General features: G+C 47.2%; 1 protein-coding gene and 1 pseudogene across 2 annotated transcripts in view; both read left to right on the top strand.

Moving 5' to 3' along the window:
* LOC310794286 (alpha-1,6-mannosylglycoprotein 6-beta-N-acetylglucosaminyltransferase B-like) overlaps positions 1-19,045 on the top strand; it is a gene marked incomplete at both ends in the record, with an annotated part of 214,368 nt that extends 195,323 nt beyond the window's left edge. Inside the window, 7 exons of the mRNA XM_083656256.1 lie at positions 3,573-3,703; positions 7,702-7,857; positions 9,016-9,162; positions 10,060-10,176; positions 16,583-16,657; positions 18,237-18,526; positions 18,847-19,045. Of these exons, the coding sequence (XP_083512382.1) occupies positions 3,573-3,703; positions 7,702-7,857; positions 9,016-9,162; positions 10,060-10,176; positions 16,583-16,657; positions 18,237-18,526; positions 18,847-19,045 (1,115 nt within the window). The remainder of the gene's footprint in view (positions 1-3,572; positions 3,704-7,701; positions 7,858-9,015; positions 9,163-10,059; positions 10,177-16,582; positions 16,658-18,236; positions 18,527-18,846) is intronic.
* LOC310793442 (cadherin-2 pseudogene) lies at positions 245-2,260 on the top strand (annotated as a pseudogene). Its single transcript has one exon. The product of its transcript is annotated as a cadherin-2 pseudogene (transcript).
* Positions 19,046-27,623: the final 8,578 nt, after the last annotated feature.

The following is a 27,623-nucleotide window of genomic DNA, read 5'->3' as shown; positions in this document are numbered from 1 at the left end:
AGCCTCAGTACCAGGCAGTAATCTCTCTCAGGCAGGATAACGTTACATGCAGGAGGAGGCTGCTGTGCTGTGCTGTGCTGTGCTGTGCTGTGCTGTGCTGTGCTGTGTGCTGCTACATGCCACCTTTGCCGTAGAGAGGGACCTTTCTTCACTGCAAGATCACACTTGAGGCAGACAAGACAGATATTTTTCTCTTTTATCGCAGATTTCGAGGGAGGAAATTAAACAATTCGCGGGCGTACCCATGTACTTACTACACAATGGCAGGGCTCTGCTTCTGCTGGCGGTCTTGGCAGGACTGCAGATGGCAGCAGAGGGCAGCGGCACCCCTCCATGCAAGCCAGGCTTCTCTGATGACACATACAAGGCGGTGGTTCCAGATATCACAGAGAAAGGCCAGCCCCTTTTCAACGTGACATTTCTGGACTGTGGTCGAGGCGGCCTGGTGCGGTTGGAATGCAGTAACGCATCTGACTTCCGGATAGAGGCGGACGGAGTGGTTTACGCCGCCAGGAATCTCCAGCTCTCTGCGCTCCGCTCATCGGCAGTAGTGATCAGGGCCACGGACACCACCACTCAGCGGCAATGGCAGACCCAGGTCAAGCTGACGCCCCCCAAACATTCCAGCCAGCAGGTCCAGGAAGTCGCCGTCCGTCCAGTCATGTCCAAGGATTTGAAGGAAATCGTGTTTCCATTGCGGCACACAGACAGCCAGCTCAGGCGCATGAAGAGAGACGTGGTCATCAAACTCAAGATCCTGGAGAACTCACCAGGACCGTTCCCACTGGAGCTTTTGCAGGTCGGATCAGACCAGAGCCACACCCAGAACAGATTTTACGTTCTGAATGGCCCTGGCGCTGACCAGCCCCCCACAGGCATCTTCATCATCGACCGAATCTCTGGAGAGCTGTCTGTCAACATGCCCCTGGATCGAGAGCACATCTCCAACTTCCACCTGAGATTCCATGCAGTGGACCTGAATGGCAGCCAGGTAAAGGACCTTGGTAAGATTGTGATCAATGTCATTGACATTAACGACAACAGGCCAGAATTCATCCATGCCATCTGGAACGGCACCGTCCCCGAGGGCTCCAAGCCAGGGACGTTTGTCATGACGGTACCGTCTGTTGACAAAGACGACCCGAGTACGCCTAATGGGATGCTGCGTTACAAGATCCTGTCTCAGAATCCTGAGAGTCCCACCTCCAATATGTTCACCATCAACAATAAGACAGGAGGCATCATTACAGCGGCAGCAGGCCTGGACAGAGAGAAGGTGCCTCAGTACACGCTGATCATCCAGGCCACTGACTTGGAGGGCAACCCCATGGATGGTCTCTCCAACACAGCCACTGTTGTCATCAGAGTCACTGACATTAACGACAATCCACCAGAGTTCACTGCTGAGATGTTCTTCGGTGAGGTGCCTGAGAACCGTGTGAATGTCATTGTGGCCAATCTGACGGTGACTGACAAGGACCAGCCCAACACCCCAGCCTGGAATGCCGTCTACAAAATCACCGGGGGCGACCCCACCGGCAGGTTCTCTGTGCCCACTGATCCCACCACTAACGAAGGCCTGGTAACCGTCGTCAAGGATATTGACTATGAAATCAACAACACATATGGACTGACGGTGGAAGCGAAGAACGAAGTTCCCCTGGCCAGAGGCATCCACTCCCCTCGCCATTCCACAGCCACTGTCTCCATTAGGGTGATAGATGTCAATGTTGAGCTCGACGCCGAGCTCAACGCCGGTCTGGACACGGGCGCCATCATCACTATCCTCTGCATCATCCTCCTCCTCATTCTGGTGCTGCTGTTTGTGGTGTGGATGAAGCTCCGCGATAAAGAGCGTCAGGCCGTGCAGCTTGTCATCCATCCTGAGGACGACGTGAGAGACGACATCCTCAAACATGACGAGGAGGGTGGAGGAGAGGAAGATCAGGATTATGACCTGAGCCAGCTCCAGCAGCCCGACGCGATGGAGCCCGATGCCCTCAAGCCGCAGTACTCCATGAGGTCAGCAGCACCCCACCTCGGAGACATTGACGACTTGATTAAAGCAGCAGACAATGACCCCACCGCTCCTCCCTATGACTCCCTGCTGGTGTTCCACCATGAGGGCAGCGGCTCCACAGCTGGCTCCCTAAGCTCCCTCATCTCCTCCAGCAGCGGGGGAGATGAGGACTACGACATCAATGTTTGGAGCCCTCGCTTCAGAAGACTGGCATACATGTACGGGGGAAGCGATGACTAGGACACACAGCAACAACCTACCCAGGCGTATTGTTGTATTCTACTCTTACATAATGTTGTTGAAGGCTAAAGCTTGTTTTATACTCGCCGTGCCGTGAAGGGCGCGGGGGAGGAGCGAGGGGCGCGAGCGTCAAATGACGTCAATGTGTTGGGCGCGACCTCCGTAGGCCGCCCACCGTGTGTACCTGAAGATTTTTCTCGCAGCGTGACCTCCGCACGGCTTCTCTCCAAACATGGACGCTTTCGAGCCACTGAGCCCTGAACACTGAGCTGTGTTTTCACCACATTTCTTGACCCATGTGGTAGGCTAAACTTTGATTTGCAACTGTTCGTTTTTAGTCATTTCTCCAAGTAAATGTGTTGTGTTGAGAGCATGGTTGCAGCACAGAGTACTGAAAACCACAGTGGTTAGATGTGACAGTGGTAACCAGTGGTTAGAGGACCCGCGCATCCGAGACTCTGAAGGAAGAATGAGTGAGGAGTCTCGCGCTAGCTAGCTGGCTGCTAGCTACTTTTAGGTGATCGCTCGCCTCAAACTCGGTGTACTGCGGTGATATTTTAATTCCGTTTTACACAAGGTGCAAACTACGGCTCTTGACTTATCCACTGTGCCATTTGGGAAGTAAAACGAGCCACTTAAAAGCGTATTGCTGTCGTTCTCTTCCATGCCTGCACAAGCAGGAGACAGGAAACTGAACGGCTTGACTACAAGTACGGTGCGACGAAGGGACAAAATAGCGGCATGCGATTAACGCGATTAAAAAAAAACACGTTATGATCGGCGCGCGATTAACGCGTTAACGCTGACAGCCCTAATTATTACAGTAGTATAACATGTTATTACAGTATAAGTATACTTTCATATTAAGCCTATAGATATAAAACAGGCGGTAGGACTTGATATGTATTAACTTCTTCCTACTCCTTTTCGGACATGATAAACAAATGTAAATTGATTGTGAATTTGCTGTATATTGTATGCTGTGAATTCTAATTGACTATGATTGTTTGGCACTTTCTTGCCTATATTTCTTTTATTCTTTATCTTTCTTTTTGTTTTTGTTTTTCACCATGTTTTCGAAATAAATCTAATATAAAAAAAAGAATCCCTCAGCCCACTTCAGATGGCTTCACTACAACCAATATTTCTAATACTAAGCAAGACGAGAGTCACAGCGACTTTGCCACTGAACTGAAGCAAACTCTTTTTCTTCTTTTCTGTCTCTCTCACACAAACCATCACACTTTCCTCTCCTCCCCCCTCTACTTTTCTCTCTCTGTCTTTAAACACACACACACACACCTACCTGCAGCTCACACACCGGACAACTCGTTCATGGGTTTCGTATCGGAGGAGCTGAATGAGACGGAGAAGAGGAGCATCCAGATGAACAAGGTCAACAACATGGCCGTGGTCTACGGGAAGGAGGCCAGCATGTGGAAGGTACAGACATCACACACACGCACGTACGCGCGCACACACACACACACACACACACACACACACACACACAGATCCTGGATATGTGAAAGAGCTTGCTTTGGGAGGAGCTTTGTGCCCTCCACCACTGCTTCAATAACATTACAACCTATTTGTCTTCTGTATGTCTGTAATACCAGCATGTCTACATGTCTGTGAGCTGTATGTATGTCAGCTATTACTGTTCTTTATCGTTTCCCATATTCCAGTATTATCCTGCTTTAGCATGTCCATGTACAAGCTGGCAAAACAAATGTCCTTTTGGAGTGCCATAATGTATTTATCTATCCATGTGCTTTGCTTACACATACACGTACTTGCAGTCATGCAAATGTACAAATACACATATCACGTGCACACACTCCCACATGTGCACATATATACATAAATACACATACACTTACTGTATGCATGCATGTAAATACCCATACACATCTCAGGAATAAAGACTAAAAATTATTCCATCTGCACAAAGTGTTAAAGATCCATTTTCCATACATAATGCAGTCTTTAATATTGACAATGATGTACACACACACACACACACACACACACACACACACACACACTCACACACACACACATAGCTCGCCTGCCATATACTGATTTCCTCCAAGTGCGATGTTAACAGAAAAATACAATGACAGGCCCCCCCACTGTGCGCGCTATTACAGTTCAGCCACACGTGGCTCCATCTGACAGAATTGTACAACTTTAATTTACAGGCAATTTCCCCCCTCAAAAGCTGTCTGATCGATCGCGCTGCATATTGTATGAGGCCGCAGCTGAGCAGCCATTGTTGAAATAATTATAACTTCCCCGCCGTCTGTGTCTGTGAAATTCCCTGGATTTCTTTAGAGTTGTGGCTTGAGACGTGCACACAAAGCAGGGAGGTTGTGGGGTTCTCTAAAAGTACAATACACCAATCTGGTAGAAAAGGCGGAACATCTAATATGTAATTAATTCTTTTTGTCTCCTCTCCGTGTTTTACTTCCTTTCTTTCTGTTTCCCCATTGATATTACTTTCTTGCTTCATTTGCTTCTTTGTTTTATATTATTTGCTCTCTCTCTCTCTCTCTGTCTGTCTCTCTCTCTCTCTCTCTCTGTCTGTCTCTCTCTCTCTCTCTCTCTCTCACACACACACACACACACACACACACACACCCTTCATGTATCCCTCTCTTCCTCCTCCCCTCTTCTCAATGTGTTTGTGACACTCCATTGGTCCTGGCTGGATGCTCGACACTCCATTGGTCCTGGCTGGATGCTCGACACTCCATTGGTCCTGGCTGGATGCTCGACACTCCATTGGTCCTGGCTGGATGCTCGACACTCCATTGGTCCTGGCTGGATGCTCATCAGCTTCAGGTAAGACTCTGCTACATCAATCCTCTTATTGCTAATCATACCATGTGTACACAACATTATTATTAGAAGTGACTCTGACGCTGTTAACATGTCAAAAGTGTCCCAGTGCTTGCTGGCAGACTCATTGAGCTGTTTTATGGTTTCCATGATGAGACGATATCAAGCTTGACGCATAATCAGACACATGCTGCTGTTGCAGCCACACAGGTGTTTGCCTCATCATACCTGGAGCCTTTCAGCAGCCAAATTAGTGTGTGTGTGTGTGTGTGTGTGATGTCACGATACTACAATTTCTACTTCGATACCAAAATATCGATACAATTTTTGATACCACGCGGGGGGATGACAACACATCAAGAGGCATACAAAATAAACAAAGACAGATGAACAGACAGAGGCACGCTTCTCCATAATCTAGGCCTGACAAAACTCATTAAAAACTTTGACCTCACACAGCAGATTACCAATGCTCTAATCATCCTATCACATCCAATCATCCAATCAGCCTATCACAACACTTTGAGCTTGTTGAAGCAACAGATACCCACCAATGACAGCGAGGGAGAAATCGGTAGTATGTTTGATTTTTCATTAAGAGAAAGTACTGCTGATATTGATACTGATATTGATTGATTGATAGCCATGTAGATAGAAGAGTCATTTCCATTCACTCCAATGGACCAGTTTTTTACTCTCAAGAGTTCCAGGAATTAAGGTCCTGGATTAAGCAGCAATGTTGAGTTGCAGCAAAATAGACAGTTTGTGTTGTACTCTGAAAGGGTTTTTCCCCCCTTGAATCAAATTGTACATTATCAGCTTTATTTTAGCATGCAAAAGTAGCGCTAGACCCATTCCTGGCTGTTCATTGGCTAATGAGTCTCGCATTTTGGTCCTCCGCTGACGCCACTCTCTCTCTAGAGGACACTACGCCCTCCTAGCCTACCATGCCAATCTTAATGCGCTTATTTTTGCAGTTGAGCTGCTGAACAGTCAAACTGGACATTTCGAGGAACTATTTCCTCACATTTGTCATGAGAGGACCTGATGTGAGGAACAAAAACTAACATTATACTGTAGCAGAACCCTCCACTCATTATTACAGTATAAACTGCTAATCCAGCGCAGCATAGAGAGGCTATCTTGCGTGTAAGCCAGCATCCCATGGGAAATACATGGGTGGCGTGGAGGTACATCTCTGTGACACACACACACGAGGTACATCTGTGACACACACACACACACACACACACACACACACACACACACACACACACACATGAGGTACATCTGTGACACACACACACACACACACACACACACACAGCTGCAACATGCACGTCCAGGTTACGCACTCTGCTCTCTCCCAGGGCCGCATGTTTCTCTTCCCGCTAATTCACGTTGTCTGCTGCACTTAGCGCTTGAGCTAATCTCCTAATTGGCTGGGAAAATCCTCAACAGAGGAAGCTATCGATCGCTACAGCCTCCAATTACAGCTGCCGGGGGCCACAGCGCCGCTCAGGGATACAGTAAGCTGCTTAACACCGGCCCGACCGGTCGATACTCTGGCCCGGGGGTTACGCTCCGTTCACACCGCTCGCTTCTGGGCCCCGTTACCTGCATGAAGCGCTTTTGTTTTGCTTCTCCCCCCGGCCGCCATGCTCGACCTTGACTTTGAAAGCGCGCCCTTTCGCTCGGCGCCTCTCTCTCACACACACACACACACTCACACACAAACACACACACACACACACACACACACACACAGAGGCGTGCTGCTGATGTGCACGAGCATGTGGATAGGAACGCTCTGTGTGCCTGAAAGTAATGCTTTATCGCTCTTCTCACACCCACACAAGCCCTCCTACCACAGTCATGAAATAGATCCACTGTGCTGCTACAGGATTCAATGATTTTTCTCTCTACTCTGCTGTTTTATAATGTGTGGCAGTGAATCCCTTCTTATTTCAAGAATGAATATTTGATACTTTTGATTCTGGCGTCGGGGTCGATTTGGATCCACGGCCGTGGAAAAGCCTCTCCGATTGCTCTGAAATGGAACGGGCAGCATACAAGTATTTATAAAGGCCGATGTTTCTCACAAATTAGTCTCGCTTGCCAGCCTCGCCTCCCTTCCGTGAGTCTGGCAGTGCCGGTCGGTCTCCTTTCTGGAATAGACCCTTTTCACGGGGGCCATTTTGTGTTGAAAAAGCTGGGTAAACACAGGTGCAAGCAAAAGAGTAATGAGGGTTTCCAACTTCTAATCATGGAAGTTGGAAACCCTCATTAGTGTTTTGCTAGCGTGTAGGTTTCTGAGCTGGTAGGCCACTGAGCTGGTAGTAGTACTGTAGGAGATGCAATGTTTATTCACTGTTTTTACAGCTACACACACACGCGCACGTGTGCACGCACGCACACACGCACTCACGTGCGCACACACACACACACACACACACAGCTCCACTGGGACACCTTTGCTTTAATCATATTCTTTCTGTGCTGCTCCTTCCTACCCCCCACATCCCCCACCTCTCCCCCCCGCTCTCCCCCCTCCTCTCCCCCACATCCCCCTCCTCTACCCCCTCCTCTGCCAGCAGGGCAAGGAAGGCTTCCTGCAGATCCTCCACAGGTACATGGAGGTCCACGGCACGGTGTACTATGAGACCCAGAGACCTCCCGAGGTCCCTGCCTTCGTTAAGAACCATGGCCTGCTGCCCCAGCACGAGCTGCAGCAGCTACTGCGCAAGGCCAAGGCAAGGAGGCACTTTCAGTTTCCCTTTTGTTTTATTTATTTGCCCATATTTAAAATAAAAGGCAGACAAAATGAAACAAAAAAAAAGATTGACATGCTACCTGCAGGACGGCAACGCCGAGATACACACTGCTGCTGTCATCTGCATGCAGACCCAGACTTTCTCTTACTTTACACATACAGATACACTGCAGTCTTTCATGATCACATTCAGATACTAGACCCAGTGCGGTGTTTCCAATGCAGTTCCACAGGTTTGAGGAATTTTCTCTGAAAAAGGGGTCAAATTTCTTGGAAGATTCAAGGCAGAATAAAGGGGGATCACTCCACAATTATCAAGAAAATGACACTTGATTGAAACAATTGATCCTTTAAACAAGTTGATTTGCACTAGAAACAAATGAGCTCAGCTCATCAGGTGCTGGACCTCCTGTTGGAGCTCAGCTCATCAGGTGCTGGACCTCCTGTTGGAGCTCAGCTCATCAGGTGCTGAATCTCCTGTTGGAGCTCAGCTCATCAGGTGCTGAATCTCCTGTTGGAGCTCAGATCATCAGGTGCTGAATCTCCTGTTGGAGCTCAGCTGATCAGGTGCTGAATCTCCTGTTAGAGCTCAGCTCATCAGGTACTGAATCTCCTGTTGGAGCTCAGCTCATCAGGTACTGAATCTCCTGTTGGAGCTCAGCTCATCAGGTGCTGGACCTCGTGTTGGAGCTCAGCTGATCAGGTGCTGAATCTCCTGTTGGAGCTCAGCTCATCAGGTGCTGAATCTCCTGTTGGAGCTCAGCTCATCAGGTGCTGAATCTCCTGTTGGAGCTCAGCTGATCAGGTGCTGAATCTCCTGTTGGAGCTCAGCTCATCAGGTACTGAATCTCCTGTTGGAGCTCAGCTGATCAAGCATTTTTCAATCAAAGGTTGAAACCCCATTCAAGTGAATGGAGGGTGGGGTGTTGGATCGCACTTAATTGCAAAAAGCTGCACAAATTTTGGAGGTCCCGCAAGTCTATGTAGTGTGAAAACTGTAGGACAAATAACCATGCACTCTCACACACACACTCAAACACACACGACCACAAGAACACATGATTGCCTGGTGGAGATAATAATTGATTAAAAAACATAATTATAAGCTGCCTATGTTTCCTGATCCTCTCTCCCCCAGCTCTTCATTGGCTTCGGTTTCCCCTATGAAGGTCCCGCCCCTCTGGAAGCTATAGCCAATGGCTGCATCTTCCTGCAGCCCAAGTTCCAGCCGCCGCATAGCTCGCTCAATCACGAGTTTTTCAGAGGCAAGCCCACATCCAGAGAGGTAAGCTGACAACAGCCTGTTAGTACACTTCCAGAGAGGTCAGCTCATAACAGCATCAAACATGTAATAAAACCGATGTAATGTAAATAACATTTGAGAAAGGTTCACTGATGCTGTGATCTCGTATGCCACATATCCAGAGTAAAAGTAACTAAGTACATTTACTCCAGTACTCAAGTTGAGTATTCAATAATATACTCAAGTACTTTACATGGGTATTTCATTGTAGCCCCCCCCCCCCCCCCCCCCCCACAAAACATATGCTCATAAAATACATAAGCTCATAGAATATGTTGTATTGTTAGACTTTCAACTCCCTTCCAACAGTATGTGGAGCAGTTAGACCTACAACATTGAAAGACTTCTTACAGGTTAATGCATCAATAATTTAATAGTTAATTACATTTTACTGCTAATACTTCTATACTTTTCCTATAGTTGTACTTTAATGGAGAATGTTCACTTTTAATGCAGTATTTTTCCATTGTTGTAATCCTCTTTTTACTTAAAGTATAACTAAACCCCCCAAGTCTGACAGAGCTGGCAGACGCTGTGTTTTTTGAAAAATGCATATTTCTGGGAGGAGTGGGTGGAGGGTGCGGGGGGGTTGAGAGTGGGGTTTTGACTCAATCACTCAAGTCAACTGTATATGCCGTTACAGTTTCTAGACCCTTTTCACATCAGCCGTTTATAAGTGACAAAACAGGAAGTCAACGCAACATAAAGATGGTAGATTGCTGTGAAAAGGGCCTATAAACTCCTCTCCTCACAGCGGTTGCTTTGGGGGTGTGACGGGGGGTTCTTGGTGAGGTAGGATGACCCAAGATTCCCCCTTTAAGACATGGACATTTCTTTGAGACACATAGACCACTCGTGCCCTTGACATGTCCTCTGCAGGTGTCCTCCCAACACCCGTACGCAGAGCAGTACATCGGCAGGCCGCACGTCATGACCGTGGACTACAACAACTCCCTGGAGTTTGACTCTGCCATCAGGGAGATCATGAGGACCAAGGTATACCGCACCCAGCCACCCACTGCACAATACAACCTGAACGCATAGAAGACTTGTGGAGGCGCAGGTTTGAGCCCCTGTACTACCTCTGGCTTGGTCTGGTGTCCATACAGTGTCTGCCCGTGGGAAGCCAGGTTAAGGGTATGTGTCCTCGTCGCTGCACTAGCGCCTCCTCTGGTCGGCCCGGGGGTGCACCTGTTTGTTGGGAGAGGGGAACTGGGGGGAATGGTGTCATCCTCCCATGCGCTACGTCCTGGCGGTGAAACTCCTCGCTGTGAAAAGAAGTGGCTGGCGACTGCACATGTATCAGAGGAAGCTTGTGCTCGTCTATCTCCCCAGATCAGCAGAGGGGGTGGAGAAAGGACTGGGACAGTTTAGCACATTGGTACCCAAACTTTTTTCCTGGGGACTCACTTTTTTTTAAATGACAAACCATCGTGACCCACTTCACAATAGACCTTATCTATAACTCCAGAGAAGAGCGAATTTGTGACTAAATGAATCTTCATGAGTGTTTTTACTGCCACTTTCCGCATCACCTTATATTATCTTGAATTGTTAAACCAGCCATTTTAAAGAGATAGAGATATACGTTTGGTAAATCATACCTTTGTGTTATGCACGTTATTGAAAACATATCAGAATCAGAATCAGAATCAGAAAGACTTTAATGATCCCGGGGGGAAATTTGGAAATTGGGATATACACATCAAATACTTTATGAATGTATTTAGGTGGAGTTAACACTCTGCCTCATTGTTTTTATTTCCTCTCAGTAAAACAATAAGACACATTTTAAATAAATGACTGTGGAAGAAATTCTGCAAATTTTATTTGGCGACCCAAATAAAATCTCCGGCGACCCACCTGTGGGTCCTGCCTGAGCCAGTCTTTGGGAACCACTGGTCTAGCAGGGGAACTGGCTCAGAAGCGACCCACCTGTGGGTCCTGCCTGAGCCAGTCTTTGGGAACCAGTGGTCTAGCAGGGGAACTGGCCCAGGACAACTGTGGAGAAAATGGGAGACAAATCAGAGAGAGAGAAAAAGAAGAGACACTTGCATGTTGTATGCTGACGGTTTCCTCCGGTACCGTACGCCTAAAATGATGCTTTTGCTCGGGGGATGCAGATTTATATTGGTCCTCGTTCCCTTTTCTAGCAGTGTATGTTTCTCGCCATCAGGGAGATTGTAATGAGGTTTACGGTGCTGGACCCCGCGTTGTAGCCGCGAGCATAGGTGTAGTCCCGGCAGAACGCGTGGGAACGGCGTTCCCATACTTCTCCAAGGGGTGTTTTGTGTGTGTCAGTGTGTGTGTGCATGTCGAGCCAATAAAACGAGTGAAACTTGACAACGTTGTCATTCGTCCTATATTTAAGGTGGGCTGAATTATTCACACAGCATCAACTCGCGGCTTGAAGAAAGAAGGAAACATTCCACCTTAACTATATTTAAGGTGGGCTGAATGATTCACACAGCATCAACTCGTGGCTTGAAGGAAAAGGAAACATTCCACCTTAACTAGCTACAGCGCGGGGGAAACCTCAGTTTAATAAAAGCTATACTGAAACATACTGGCTTTTTCAGCATCAAAATATATTTTTTTCCACCAGTACCTCAGTATAACAAGTAAAGATGAAAAAGGCAGCCAAACATCCTTTAATTTTTCGGACCAGCTGCTAAAAAGGTACGTTTACAAGCATGAAGAAACAATGTTAAAAGCGTGTTTCTTTTCAACGCGGTTGAATCAAAAGTTAGCGTTAATCACCCCATTGCAATTTGCATCGCCAGATGCCAGTTGTGCAACTTGTGTGATCGCTGGTTGAGAGATTGTTTAGCTGTTTGTGTTGATAACTGAGTCTGCTCTGCTGTGCCCATATACGTATTTTAGTTTCAGAGCTGCAAATGTCACGGGCTTCTGCAGTGTTTATAGAGGACACAAGTTAGTCGTGTGTCAGTGACAGTGGTTTGCAGCACTTGAGGAATCCGTGAGTTTGCTCATTTAATTCGTTGATATAAGCGATTGCCCGCCCCGAACGATTAATTAATGAATAGGCTGCGTGAACGTTAGCGTGTGTGCGTGCGTGCGGGGGGGGGGGGGCGGGAGGAGGGCGCTTTGTTGGGACCTGTGCGTGTGCAGGTGTTCCCCATATAGGTGCGTTCCCCCACTTCTCTAGATAGCACTACACCTCTGGCCGCGAGCGCTCCTGCATTGCAGAGCTCTGAACTTGTGGAGCAGCTACTAATGGAGAATACTCACAGAGCCAGACGTTGCTGAGTGGAACAGAGGTTAATTAAGAAGTCAACTGTGGAGATGACTTCTTACTATACAGCCCGAGAGAGGGGAGGGGAGGGAGAGCCGGAGAGCCGGAGAGACAGAACGACTTGGAGAGAGACCGAATGTTGTCATTAAAATGGCAGATCGGTAACACCTTATTTGGATAGTCCACCTACAGAGAGAATACAGCTGACATTCAAACAATAGACCCATTTCACGGCGGCCATTTTGTGCCGAAAAGCCAGGGTAAACACAGGTGCAAGCAAAACACTAATGAGGGTTTCCAACTTCCACCATTGGAATTGGGAAACCCTCATTAGTGTGTTGCTTGCACCTGTGTTTACCCTGGCTTTTCGGCACAAAATGGCCCCCGTGAAATGGGTCTATTGGCTTTGTCTAGATGTTGTTTTAACGTCTTATTGGCCTTTTTCACCTCAGCCATTTTGTGCCAATCACGATGCTTAAACACGACAAACTCCGGCCAACCGGGACACTGGCCCAATAACAACAAACGCGCATTCACGCCAACAAGAGCTAGAGAACTCAGTGCCTCACTCACTCACTCACTCACTCACTCACTCAGTCAGCGCCGCCCTCCAGCCGACACACACGCCGTGGTCTGTACAGATTCTATGCTTGTTATATTTCATGTCTGGACAAAGCCTGGATCAGGTTCTCAGCCTGGATCAGGTTCTGAGCCTGGATCAGGTTCTCAGCCTGGATCAGGTTCTGAGCCTGGATCAGGTTCTCAGCCTGGATCAGGTTCTCAGCCTGGATCAGGTTCTCAGCCTGGATCAGGTTCTCAGCCTGGATCAAGTTCTCAGCCTGTGTCAAGTACAAGCCCGTATTGACGTGGAGGCGCACGTCCGCAGCCTAAAGACCGGTCAGGCTTGGTGCACTCGGTGTAAATTCAAATCACAACGTCGGGCGTAGCTAAGACCGGCGTAACAGTTAAGACCCACTTTTTTACACCCAGCTGGTGCACTCAGCTCCTGTTGTTTCCATGGGCGGATTTTGACTTTTAAACTTGGGGGGGGGACGCCAGACCGGGCTGGCCACCGCGCCATTTCAATAGCAGACTCTATGAATGTTAATATTCACCTATATAGAAGCATGATATGCAACGTATTTTGGTTCAGAAAGGTTCATATTTATATCCGTGGATTGCAGAAAGGTTTTATTGTGGCGCCCAGGCTGCCTCCCCTCCTTTCCTCTTCCTGTCTGTGTTGTCAGACAGGTCACAGCTGAGCAGCGATGGCTGGCCTCTCTGCCTCCCTCTGCTCTGTCAGAGAGAGAGCTGATGCCCCCTTCACCCTTCACTGGAGGCACACTGCCCCAGCACGCACACACACGCACACGCATGCACACACACACCACACACGCATGCACGCACACACACACCACACACGCACGCACGCACACACACAACACACGCACGCACGCACGCACACACACACCACGCACGCACGCGCACACGCACACACACCACACACGCATGCACACACACACCACACACGCACGCATGCACGCACGCATGCACACACACAACACAAACACACACCACACACGCACGCACGCACGCACACACACACACCACCCACGCACGCACACACACACACAGCCAGATACTCAAACATTCTTCCACATGCACTTACTCAAATACACACACACACACACACACACACACACGCGCACGCACACACACACAGAGCACACACACACACATTCCACATTCACACACCTGTGTGGCTTTGCGTGTGTGGCAGCGGCCCACGTTCATTCATGCAGGACAAAACCATTTCTTGCTGGCTGACACATCCCTGTGTTCCAATCAATCCCTTTCTCCATCTCTCCCTTTTCTTTCTTTCTTTCTTTCTCTCCTGTCCTCTCCTTCCCTTTCTCTTTACCGTCTCACTCAGAATGAAAGGACAGTTTTACCTTTTGTCAAAGGTGCAGCCCCAATTGAGCTCAACAGTCATGTGACGTGTCTTGCCCCAGAAGTGAATTCCACATTCATTTTCTCCATAGACATTTTGAAAAATCCTTATATAACGACTTTTAAAGCTTGAACCACATTTCACTTTCAGCACAAACAGCTTTTATTTTTTGCTGAAAGTGAAATGTTTTATGGTCACTCACGATTCTCTGGAAGACTGGTTGGTTCAAGCCTTACAACTCGTTCTATCCACCTTATTTTTGAATGCCCCGCTGTAAAATAATTATGGGTACAAGGTCCGGTTTAACGTGACTTGATTGTTGCAGCTTGCGCATTTCCTCGTTAACGAACGAGGAAATGCGTCACGTTAAGTTAAGTCACGTTAAGTTAAGTCACGTTAACCTCCCCTCCCAGCGTCGGAGTTTTAAGGAGGGGGGGGGGGGGGGGTCGCTTGTCACAATAAATAAGACTGGTTTGACGACTTATTTGAGGGAATTAATTTTTTTTATCTATCACATCCGCTATTTCTGTTGCTCTTTGAGCAACTCTGGATATTTATCGACGAGATTTTTGCCAAGATGGACCTGATTTGCTCCGTTCGCCTGCAGCTTTGAAACATCGTTTAACAGACGGGTGTCAGGCTCTCAGCAACATAACGGGGGGCTGGGAGGATTACACCGGAAGAAGCACCCATAAGGCATCATGGCAGCTAGAAATAAGGTGGATAAGGATTTTTCTTATAACTGCCTGTTCAGCTTGAGAAATTCAGAAAACTATTCTGCTCGAGTGTGCAAATCTGCTCCTTCCATGTCATGTGGAGAAACTAACTCATTAGTATGCAGACCAGCCACCAACACAGAGCGTTTGGATCAGTCAGAAAAGAGAAAAGGTGCTACTACTTCTCTCCATGTGTTTGTACTGTGGATGTATGCCTGGTCCGTGGACACACTGGACAGCGATTCATCAACAAATAGAGAGGAAAATACAAAAAGTCACATGATCAACATTTGGTACGTTTGGTAGTTTAAAGGTTGTTTGTAGATCCTGGTGCATTTCTGTGAATTGTCTTCTGTGGATTCTGTTGATTTAAATCGAATGAAACTTTGCACACTCCCTTGGGGACGAGGCTGCAGCTGTAAATAAGACTCGTGCTCGGCTCAAAGAGAGAGGAGGAGATAAAAGAGAAGAGGAAGAAGGCGGTTAGATGAAGGAAAGGTTGTTACTGTGAGGAGCTTGTTTGTCCACATATTTACTCTCCACTCCGGCTTAACAACTAGGTTCACATGAGACTTTGATCAGATTTGCAGTGTGTCATTTTTTTAAATGTGCATGCAAACTTCTGCTTCTCAGTGGTTTTTCACTTCAAATGGGCCAAGTGTGATTTCACACATGGTTGAACATCAGATCACTTTGATTTCAGATTGGAAATGCAATTTAGTGAGTCTGGTCTCATTTATATTAGAAACGCAGGTCGTTCGCACGAGGACTACAAAGACAAGGCACTTTGACCGCTCTCATTTCTGATTTTATATATATTTATATATTTTATTATATTTCATCAAAAAAAGTTTGATGAAATGGTAATAAATTGGAATATGATTTTTCTGCAATATAAACCCAATTTTTGTTACATTTTTACAATGTGACTGATTGGATTAACCACAACATTAACTAAATCCACTGGCATATCAACACAATAAAGCAGTTGATCAAATCAGCGAATTAAATTCTTTTTTTTAATGAATCGTAGCAGTGCAGTTTCAGCCAGTTATTGTTTGTCTGTATCAGCCAGCTTGTTGTGTTCTTGTTATTAGCGAGAGACACAAACGACTATATAGCTCATTGCTAATTAGGCCATTCAAAGGTATGCCTTCGTTATGGAACTGGCGAATCACAGCAGGGGATGATCTATTGTTATGCAAATGAGTTTCCAAGCAGTCACACATTGTGATTAGGCCTCACAAAAGTTTGACAAAGGAAACATTCATCTGCTGAAATTAACACAGAGAATAGACAATCTATGGCAATTAGTGAGAACAATGAGACAGCAAAAAAACAAACGACACACTTTCAGACATGCAAAATATGGAGATAATGAGGGGTTGCGTGTGTGTGCGTGTTTGTGTGTGTGTGTGTGTGTTTGTGTGTGCGTGCGTGTGTGTGTGTGTGTGTGTGTTTGTGTGTGTGTCTTTGCAGGTCGAGCCATATCTACCTTATGAGTACACCTGTGAGGGGATGCTAGAGAGAGTACATGGCTACATACAGAATCAGGTGAGTTCAACTAACATGGTCCTTGACATTTTGTGAATTTGAAGGAGGGGGGGAATCAAGGCCTTGAAAGCTTTTAAAAAATAGACATAAATAGACACGGCTCATTGAAAGTGCTGAGTTTATACATTTTATGCAAGAACAGAAATTGAAGTTGTTTATTTTTACTTGACGTGTAACAGCATAGTTGAGAAGTGTTCACACATTGAAGCCTCTCTTTAATTGTTGTCTGTGAGCTTGTGCTAGTTCTCATTAGAAACATGCTCAGTGTTGTAACAGTAATTCATCTTGATCCGTGTCTCAAACTAGACCGTGTTGCCTGCTTGAATTTGAGGGAATCGGGCCTGGAAAGTCCTCAAAGTCTGATGTTTAAGACGGTGTGGGAACCCTGCATTGGGCACATGCATAATATAACACACACACACACACACACACACACACACACACACACACACACACACACACACACACACACACACACACACACAGAAGCTCTCAGCTTCCCCACTCAGCTCAATAACTCATCATCAGGTGCCTTCAACACCCAGAGCTCTGTGTGTGTATGCGTGTGTGTGTGTGTTCGTGCGTGTTCATGCGTGTGTGTGTGTGTGTGTGTGTGTGCATGCGTGCCATGCGTGTGTGCGTGCGTGTATGCGTGTGTGCGTGCGTGAGGGAGTGACTACACCATGTAAGTATCCTGGTGATTGATCTACATGCTGGCTCTCATTATGAGCTATACATATGGAGGAAAGCAGACGGCCCTGTGACGGTAATGAGGAGGGATGAGCGAGGGGAGAGAGGGCTGGACGTGTTGGACACCTTAGATGTCAGACAAGTCACAGAAGTTCGTCTCAACAGTAGGGACGCACAATGATATCGACATGTTATCGACATCGGCCAATAAAATGACATTTCTTGATCTTTTTTCTAGTATACATCTCCCCCCCCCCCCCCCCCATGAATTTTTCCCCCATTTTCTCGCCAATTGTACTTGGCCAATTTCCCCCCCTGCTGACCCGGTCGCTGCTCCACCCCCTCTGCCGATCTGGGGAGAGCCGTAGACTAGCACCATGCTTCCTCCGACACGTGCAGTTTTCACCGGACAGCTGGAGCCTCAGCTGCAGGACGTAGCACGTGGGAGGATCACGCTATTCCCACCAGTTCCCTTCCGCCCCGACCAGGCGCCCCGAACCGACCAGAGGAGGCGCTAGCGCAGCGACCAGGACACATACCCCAAATGTGGTTTCCCACCCACAGACACCAGCCAATCGTGCCTGTATGGACGCCCGACCAAGCCGGAGGTAACACGGGGGTGCGAACCTGCGACCCCTCGTGTTGGTAGGCAGGGAATCTAGCGCCACACTAGCCGGACACCCTTAGTATAGCTCTTTGTATATGTTTTGAATTGTGCTAAATAAAGATGGTCATCAGTAGTATTAGTATTATTACGATACCTGGATAGTTGGCTGCATCTTGCACGGTTCTACCTATAATCCCACTCTTTTGGGTGTTATTCACCGTCTCGACCATAATAGGGCGATCATGCCATAGTCATTCTACCATTCCCCCCTCCTCCCCCCAGGACTTCTGTGCCCCAGAGCCTCCCTTGCTGCCAGCCAACCTCTCCAGATCGGGGCCCGGTGGTGGTGGTGGCAGCAGACTTCCAGGACCCATATTTGTGCCCCTGCCCAACTCCACAGCCCTCGGCTGGGCTCCCAACGTGTCGGCTCCCCCCACCTGGCCTCCCCTCAGCTCGCTCCGGCTCCTCGTGTCCCAGGAGGGACAGTCGTGTGTGGACGCGTGCCAGCTGGCCGGCCTGGTCTGTGAGCCCGCTCACTTCCACTACATCAACAACAAGGACGCGCTGCGTGGGTAAATACCTTCACTTCACACACTGTTGACCTTCTCTCTCTATCAGAGGTTCCTCCAAAGCATCATTTATTTCCTTGCTGTCTGTCTGAGTGTCGCTCCCTTTCGTTTCTGTTCTGTTCATCCTCATAGCTCATCCTAACCCTAAGATTAACCCTAACCCATACATTGAATATCTATAGACTACATTTCACACTATTACAATATAAATATCAAACTCAGTAGGGTTAGATCCATAATGCAAAAAAAAGAAAAAATAATTGAATTCAACCCAATATTATTTAGCGTTGAGTCAGGTTTTTGCTCACTGTTGCCCCCTGCAGGTTGGAGGTGCAGTGCGACGTGGTCGACTCTGAGATCAACCACATCCTGCCGGCCTTCTCGGTGATGCGGCGCGAGTGCGGCCTCCAGCGGGAGCCCCTCCTCTTCAGCTGCGCGGGACACTCCCCCAAATACAGACGCCTCTGCCCCTGCAGGGACTTCCGCCGCGGCCAGGTGGCGCTGTGCAGAGACTGTCTATGATGGCGGGCCGCGGCGAAGAGTTAGGCACGGAATGGCTGGAAGGTGATGAAGTACACGTAGAACGATGAGGAACAGGCAGCATGCGATGACTGAGATCGATGATTGAAGACCTTAAATTGAGCTTGAATAGCTGCCAGGTTGCAAGGTTTTGGTTAACTATAGCTGTTATAAAAGGTGTTATAACAAGCTGGAGACTCGTAAGGACGGCTCGTCTCATCTTCACTTCCTAGTGCAGGGGTCACGTGATCACCAGGTTTCAGTACAACCAGGAAGTATATTCCGCTGAAGGGCAAAGGCTGGATCGGCATCCACCAAACCACCTAACTTTTGCATTAACCCGCTCACCGCAGGAGACGACTTCGCTGGCAACAAAATGTCGACTGGTGTAACGGCGCGCAACTTTTCATTTTCGGAACTACATCGCACCAGAAGGCCAAAGTGAATGGGAAACACTGGCAACTGTGCGTGTTGTGACTGCAGGGTTGGATGGAAACACTGGCAACTGTGTGTGTTGTGACTGTAGGGTTGGAGGGAAACACTGGAACTGTGTGTGTTGTTGTGACTGTAGGGTTGGATGGAAACACTGGCAACTGTGTGTGTTGTGACTGTAGGGTTGAATGGAAACACTGGCGACTGTGTGTGTTGTGACTGTAGGGTTGGATGGAAACACTGGTACTGTGTGTGTTGTGACTGTAGGGTTGGATGGAAACACTGGTACTGTGTGTGTTGTGACTGTAGGGTTGGATGGAAACACTGGTACTGTGTGTGTTGTGACTGCAGGGTTGGATGGAAACACTGGTACTGTGCGTGTTGTGACTGCAGGGTTGGATGTAAACACTGGCAACTGTGTGTGTTGTGACTGTAGGGTTGGATGGAAACACTGGTACTGTGCGTGTTGTGACTGCAGGGTTGGATGGAAACACTGGCAACTGTGTGTGTTGTGACTGCAGGGTTGGATGGAAACACTGGCAACTGTGTGTGTTGTGACTGTAGGGTTGGATGGAAACACTGGTACTGTGCGTGTTGTGACTGCAGGGTTGGATGGAAACACTGGCAACTGTGTGTGTTGTGACTGCAGGGTTGGATGTAAACACTGGCACTGTATGTGTTGTGACTGTAGGGTTGGATGGAAACACTGGCAACTGTGTGTGTTGTGACTGTAGGGTTGGATGGAAACACTGGCACTGTGCGTGTTGTGACTGTAGGGTTGGATGGAAACACTGGTACTGTGTGTGTTGTGACTGTAGGGTTGGATGGAAACACTGGCAACTGTGTGTGTTGTGACTGTAGGGTTGGATGTAAACACTGGCACTGTGCATGTTGTGACTGCAGGGTTGGATGGAAACACTGGCACTGTGCGTGTTGTGACTGTAGGGTTGGATGGAAACACTGGCACTGTGTGTGTTGTGACTGCAGGGTTGGATGTAAACACTGGTACTGTGTGTGTTGTGACTGCAGGGTTGGATGGAAACACTGGTACTGTGTGTGTTGTGACTGTAGGGTTGGATGGAAACACTGGCACTGTGCGTGTTGTGACTGTAGGGTTGGATGTAAACACTGGCACTGTGTGTGTTGTGACTGTAGGGTTGGATGGAAACACTGGTACTGTGTGTGTTGTGACTGTAGGGTTGGATGGAAACACTGGCACTGTGCGTGTTGTGACTGTAGGGTTGGATGGAAACACTGGCACTGTGTGTGTTGTGACTGTAGGGTTGGATGGAAACACTGGCACTGTGCGTGTTGTGACTGTAGGGTTGGATGGAAACACTGGCAACTGTGTGTGTTGTGACTGTAGGGTTGGATGGAAACACTGGCACTGTGTGTGTTGTGACTGTAGGGTTGGATGGAAACACTGGCAACTGTGTGTGTTGTGACTGTAGGGTTGGATGGAAACACTGGCAACTGTGTGTGTTGTGACTGCAGGGTTGGATGGAAACACTGGCACTGTGCGTGTTGTGACTGTAGGGTTGGATGGAAACTCTGGCACTGTGCGTGTTGTGACTGCAGAGTTGGATCTTTGGAGAGACAGTGCTGGGACCCAGTGCCACACCGTGACGAAGTCTTGAAATATCTTGACTTGGAGAAGCCAACCCCGGGTCAATATCCAATCTCCACTCCTCTCCGCGCTTGAACAAAGGATGATGGACAACCGGGTTATCCTCCTCGCCTTTTTGCTCCCCTCCTCCAATGATGGACAGAGTCATTTATCAGACTGAACCCAGAGACTGGGGCACGAGCGGTCAATGCAATCATCTCTGGTCACAAAACAAACAGGGCGGGGAGGGGGGAGTGGAGGACGAAGGAGAACGGAGAAAAAAAGATGCAAGATTATTTTTCAATATATAAGCCGTTAAGAGTTCTCCACGGCCTTTAGAGTTCTCGACAGGGTTTTTAAAGAGTCCTCAGGGCTTTGTGACCAGAAAAGTATCACGAAATAATAAAAAAGTCAGAAAGCCTCAAAGTGTTGTTTGTGTTTTTTATTTCGCGTCTTGTCTCCAATCAGTTCCTTTCTCTGGTTCCTCTAGGATGGAGAAGAGCATGCACATCCACCCCATAGAATAGGTGCAGGGCAAACAACCAATCAGCATAAAGCGAAAAGAGTTCACACACTGTGGAAAAACGAGCTCGGTCAGATCAAAGCATCTTCATCAGAGTGAAGCAGGAAGTAGGAGTTCACTCATACACGTCAGATCTCACTACCAATTGGCGGAGAGAAAAACAGGCCAGGCGAAGTCACTTAACCCAATACAATCACTTACTCCCAAAACATGTACCGGTACATGTATTACAAACGATTTGTAGTAAAGTAACCAGTACAGAGTGCATTTAGCTTCACATAACAGAATACAACAAATTAAATATACAAGCCAAGAAAAAGAAAAAAAGCATTTCCAATACGTAAAGTCAGTGTAGGAAATGTATTAGAGCAATCGGAAGAAGTAGCCAGAAACAAATCCTTTCTCCAAACTTTACAACAAGGGACAAAATTGACCCCAGGAATACTGCAGTGTAGTCCAGGAATACTGCAGTGTAGTACAGTAGTATTTGAACAGAGTGATATCTCTCCAAGAAATATCTCATCTATCATTTTCTTGCCCATCTGTCTCCCTTCGCCCACCCTCCGCGCTCGCCCGGACTTCCATCCATCTATTCATCTGCCCGTCCATCCGTAGGGACGGACGCTTGATCTCTCTCACATGGAGTCAAACGCAGGCAGGGCGACGGGTCCAAGCTGTCGATGAGAGGTGAGTGTAGGGTAGGAAGGAGCGAGCGAGGCAGAAGTGAGTGTAGGAAGGAGAGATCACTTTCAGATACTGAACTCTCAGATGAGACAGGAGCTGACACTGCCCATTGGCTGGGTGGGAAGAGGAAAAGGGAGAACTGTGTCCATCTGAACATTAAAGGAGACTTCAGGTGTAATCGGTTGACCGCTGTTAATAATTTAGTTTATAAACACTGGTTTTAATATTTGAGAAGATAACCATATACCAGTGGTTCCAAAAAGAAATTCTGTCAGGCCTCCCTTATGATATAAGATTTACTACCGTCTACCGTCTTTGTTGTGAATTAATTATACATTTTTCTTCAGTTTGTTTGACTGAAAACAATGAATAAAATCAACTTCCAAAATGATTTGATGGTATACGGTAGATTGCTTTCTGACATAATTATATTTAAAGTCAAATTAACTTCAACTTGTTAGATTGAATAGTGCCACAAAATGTCACTGCTTTTAACAGCAGGGGAATGAGAAAGAGGGAGACTCATTGAACTCATTTGCATTCAGATACAGTACCTTATATTGAGGTGAGAGGTCAAGGGACCCGTTTGAAAATGGATTTACCCTCCCCAAAATGTTGCCTAACTTTTGGTCATTATTTCCTGACAAGCTAGCATGAGGTAGCATAGTTTATAATACTCTATAACACGACTGGCTTGAAACATAGTTCGCTACAGCCTCTGAAAGACAGAAGAGAAATTACCAATCAGCAGGACAGCGGGAGAATGTGTTAAAAATGTGTTGTCCCCCAAGGGGCCTGCGCCCATGCAGTTTGGCACAGTAGCCTACTATGCAAGTCTTAGGCCCATGTGAAAAGAAATCCATGCTTTCAAAAATATATGGATTTTATTTGTATATTTTTTTAAGAACAGCCTATTGACACACTAATGCAGAAAATAATTTAAAAATTTGACTTGAGTGTGTCAATAGGCTGTACTGCATGTATAAACTCACATCACATAATGAGACTTGAGATGTACTGCATGTATAAACTCACATCACATACAAATTCTAATTGCCCCCATGGGCTCAAGGTATGCATCCTATTAATCATGCACAAAAATGGAATTTCCTTGGTAGCGATTTGCAATGAAAAACCTGGATTGAACAGAGTTGTTGCTGCATATTTCACATTTTGAATCTCTCCTAATAAACGGAAAGATTGGATTGGGGGGGGGGTCTGCTCGCGAGTCCCATCCTGATGACATCATGAGCTTGGAATGATAAGGTTGGGATTTCTTTCATGAAAATTTAGTTATCTACATATTCATGATCTTTGACGCTTGTCTGGTGGTATTTTTTTTAATGAACATTATGTACTTAAATATTTAACAAGGTAGAAATTACATGACAGTTTTGCCATCTGGTATGTCAAATATTTTATGCTCAACATCCCAGAACTGCACAAACAGATAGAACCGTATAATTCCAAGTGCATGAAATGTAAATAAAAAAAACATCTATATTACATTAATTTGAGCCTGTCACAATATCAACATCCCAATTTCTACACATTTGTCTAGTTCTGCTGTAAAATATGGTAAATAATTCCATAGTAAAATAGGATCTAGAAGCTTACATTGCTAACTTTATTAACAGGGATAAGGAGGTCAGCTGCACTCTGAATGTCCAGTGTTGTTTTATTCCCAAGAGCTTTAGTGGAGCCAGACTTTTCGTTTCCGTACCTTATTTCACATTTTGGCTGGAGGTGCCAGAAGACATTCACTGGGGTCTAATAGGGAGACCAGGTGTCCTGGTTTGTCCGGGTCAGTCCCAGTTTGAGACCCCATGTCCCACTTTTCACCACTCGCTCCACAAATCTAACACACACTTATTATTATTATTATTATTATTATTATTATTATTATTATTATTATTATATCTTTGAGCCACATTGACATTGGCTTGCTAGAATGCAAACAAGAATTTAAAAATGTCATCGCAAAGTGTAAATACTATCATTTGGAGGGAGAGCTTGTGAAATTGTGATGGTCAAGCGTCTCGCTTGTGATGACTACAGCAGAATAAAATGGAGCTAATATCACAATTAATCTTTCTGGCCGACGATACGTATTCAGGGGCGTAGGCAGAAATTCAATTATGGGTGGGCCTGGATAAAATTGGGTAGGCCTGGATAAAATTGGTGGGGCAATTGCAAGATGAAATTTTGTGCGCGAAGCGCGCAAAATTCCTAGATGTCATGAAGTCGTCATGCATTAGACTCTGGAGATGATGTGCCCTGTGTTTTTAAGCTACAAAACCATTAGCTAGCAAGGCAGCAGCAGGTTTGCCTCTAGAAAACTTTTTTTTTTTTTTTGGGTGGGCCAGGGAAAGAAGTGGGTGGGCCTATGCCTACCCAGGCCCACTCATAGAAACAAACGCCCCTGTACGTATTGTCACATTTTTGTTTTTTGTTGAGATATATCGTCCTCATCCCTACCAGACGGTATAAGTTTTCCAGAGTCATTTCAGTTTGATATTTGGTGTAGATAGTGTGTATTTGACCAGTCTACCTATAATTCCGGGACCGTCCGTCTGCGTACATGCGCATGTGTCTCGAGAACCATGTTGTCCAACGACGAACTTGACGGGTACACTGCTGGGGACCCGACGGATGGTAGTGCCAGATTTCGTGCACTCAGAACGTGGTTTTGCGCAAAGTCAGGCGCAAACACCATCGACACAGACGACACAGGACCGTCTGTCTGTATGTTTCTCGAGAACCGTTTGTCCGATTGACTTCGGACTTGGCGGGTGCACTGCTGGGGGCTGAGTGAGTGAGTGAACATACTGCACTAGTACCTATAAAAACCAGCATGTTGTTTTTCTGCACTAGTACCTATAAAAACCAGCATGTTGTTTTTCAACTCTTATTTTTGGACATTGGTCGTGTTGGCAGATAGGATCAACCAACATCGCTGTAGTCGGTACACAACTCTTTAGTTAACTATTAAATGGTGGCCTGTGTGTCGAGAGAGAGGAGGGAGAGAGAGGGAAGGGATCCCTGTGTGGGGGAGAGAGAGGAGGGAGAGAGAGAGAGGGAAGGGATCCCTGTGAGGGGGGGAGAGAGAGAGAGAGAGAGAGAGAGAATCCCTGTGAGGGGGAGAGAGGAGAGAGAGAGAGAGAGGGAGAGAGAGAGAGAAGGCATCCCTGTGAGAGGGAGAGAGAGAGAGAGAGGGGGAAGGCATCCCTGTGAGGGAGAGAGAGAGAGAGAGAGAGAGAGAGAGAGAGAGAGAGAGAGAGAGAGAGAGAGAGAGAGAGAGAGAGAGAGAGAGAGAGAGAGAAGGGACCCCAATGACTAAAGCAGAATACAATGAATAATAAATCACAGCTTGATTAATTCCTCATTGAGCTGTGTGAGCAGGGAGAAAAAAACAAACATGGCGTCCAGCAGCTCACTGTGATCTCACTTTAACGTCGGCAGCCATTTCAGATTCCGATGAATACTTTTCCTCTCTCCCCCAATTCATTCATCTCCCTGAGTGAGATATATACAATGATCATAAAAAGGCACTTACTGTCAGCGCCGGTGCCGGAAATCAATGCTCCCGTCACGTCGCATCGGAGCAGGGCTGCAGCCAATGGGAACGTTTCAAAAGTCAAATCAATTACTGTAATCTGTGATGATGTCACACAGTAATTATCTGATATACGGGAATTAATAGGTTAATTAGCAGAGCAAGGGGAGTGTAAGAGAGTGCTGTATCTGCAGGATATACTGTACTGTGTGTGAGAGAGAGAGAGAGAGAGAGAGAGAGAGAGAGAGAGAGAGAGAGAGAGAGAGAGAGAGAGAGAGAGAGAGAGAGAGAGAGAGAGAGAGAGAGAGAGAGAGAGAGAGACTAAAAAGTCTTCAAAATGCCTCCAGGCTACAATTCAAGCTGATTTTTTCAAGCTTTCCTCAGTTCATTTTAGCCATCCCAGTCATCCAGACTCAAAACAGATAGAACAGTCATCCAGACTCAAAACAGATAGAACAGTCATCCAGACAGAGAGAGAGAGAGAGAGAGAGACTACATACATGCAGGCACATGAAACTGAGTTATAGGAGGAGAGACAGTTTCATCACGAGCATCATATCTTTATTTCAGCCCATAAACAGAGCCAGCGTCTGTCTCACTCTCAGGACAGAGCCAGCGTCTGCCTCACTCTCAGGACAGAGCCAGCGTCTGTCTCACTCTCAGGACAGAGCCAGTGTCTGTCTCACTCTCAGAACAGAGCCAGCGTCTGTCTCACTCTCAGGACAGAGCCAGCATCTGTCTCACTCTCAGGACAGAGCCAGCATCTGTCTCACTCTCAGGACAGAGCCAGGGTCTGTCTCACTCTCAGGACAGAGCCAGCGTCTGTCTCACTCTCAGAACAGAGCCAGCATCTGTCTCACTCTCAGGACAGAGCCAGCATCTGTCTCACTCTCAGGACAGAGCCAGCGTCTGTCTCACTCTCAGGACAGAGCCAGCGTCTGTCTCACTCTCAGGACAGAGCCAGCATCTGTCTCACTCTCAGGACAGAGCCAGGGTCTGTCTCACTCTCAGGACAGAGCCAGCGTCTGTCTCACTCTCAGAACAGAGCCAGCATCTGTCTCACTCTCAGGACAGAGCCAGCATCTGTCTCACTCTCAGGACAGAGCCAGTGTCTGTCTCACTCTCAGGACAGAGCCAGCATCTGTCTCACTCTCAGGACAGAGCCAGCGTCTCACTCTCAGGACAGAGCCAGCGTCTGTCTCACTCTCAGGACAGAGCCAGCGTCTGTCTCACTCTCAGGACAGAGCCAGCGTCTGTCTCACTCTCAGGACAGAGCCAGCATCTCACTCTCAGGACAGAGCCAGCGTCTGTCTCACTCTCAGGACAGAGCCAGCGTCTGTCTCACTCTCAGGACAGAGCCAGCATCTCACTCTCAGGACAGAGCCAGCGTCTGTCTCACTCTCAGGACAGAGCCAGCATCTCACTCTCAGGACAGAGCCAGCATCTCACTCTCAGGGTGACTTTCAAAGTTTACAGGTTGGATGCCTGCTGGCCAGATGGGGCTTTTTTTTAACAGCTGCTCTGCCTGCTCACGTAAAAACCTCTTCACTTATTTTACTTGCCTCTGAAGGATAGAGTGTGTGTGTGTGTCTGTGTGTGTGTGTGTGTGTGTGTGTGTGTGTGTGTGTGTGTGTGTGTGTGTGTGTGTGTGTGTGTGTGTGTGTGTGTGTGTGTGTGTGTGTGTGTGCGTGCGTGCGCGTACACACAGCGTGAGCCTAAAAAGTCTTCAAAATGCCTCCAGGCTACAATTCAAGCTGATTTTTTCAAGCTTTCCTCAGTT

The sequence above is a fragment of the Poromitra crassiceps genome (assembly GCF_964638095.1).
Source record: "Poromitra crassiceps genome assembly, chromosome: 19".
Classification (NCBI taxonomy): domain Eukaryota; kingdom Metazoa; phylum Chordata; class Actinopteri; order Beryciformes; family Melamphaidae; genus Poromitra; species Poromitra crassiceps.
This window is presented reverse-complemented; position numbering and strand designations above follow the sequence as displayed.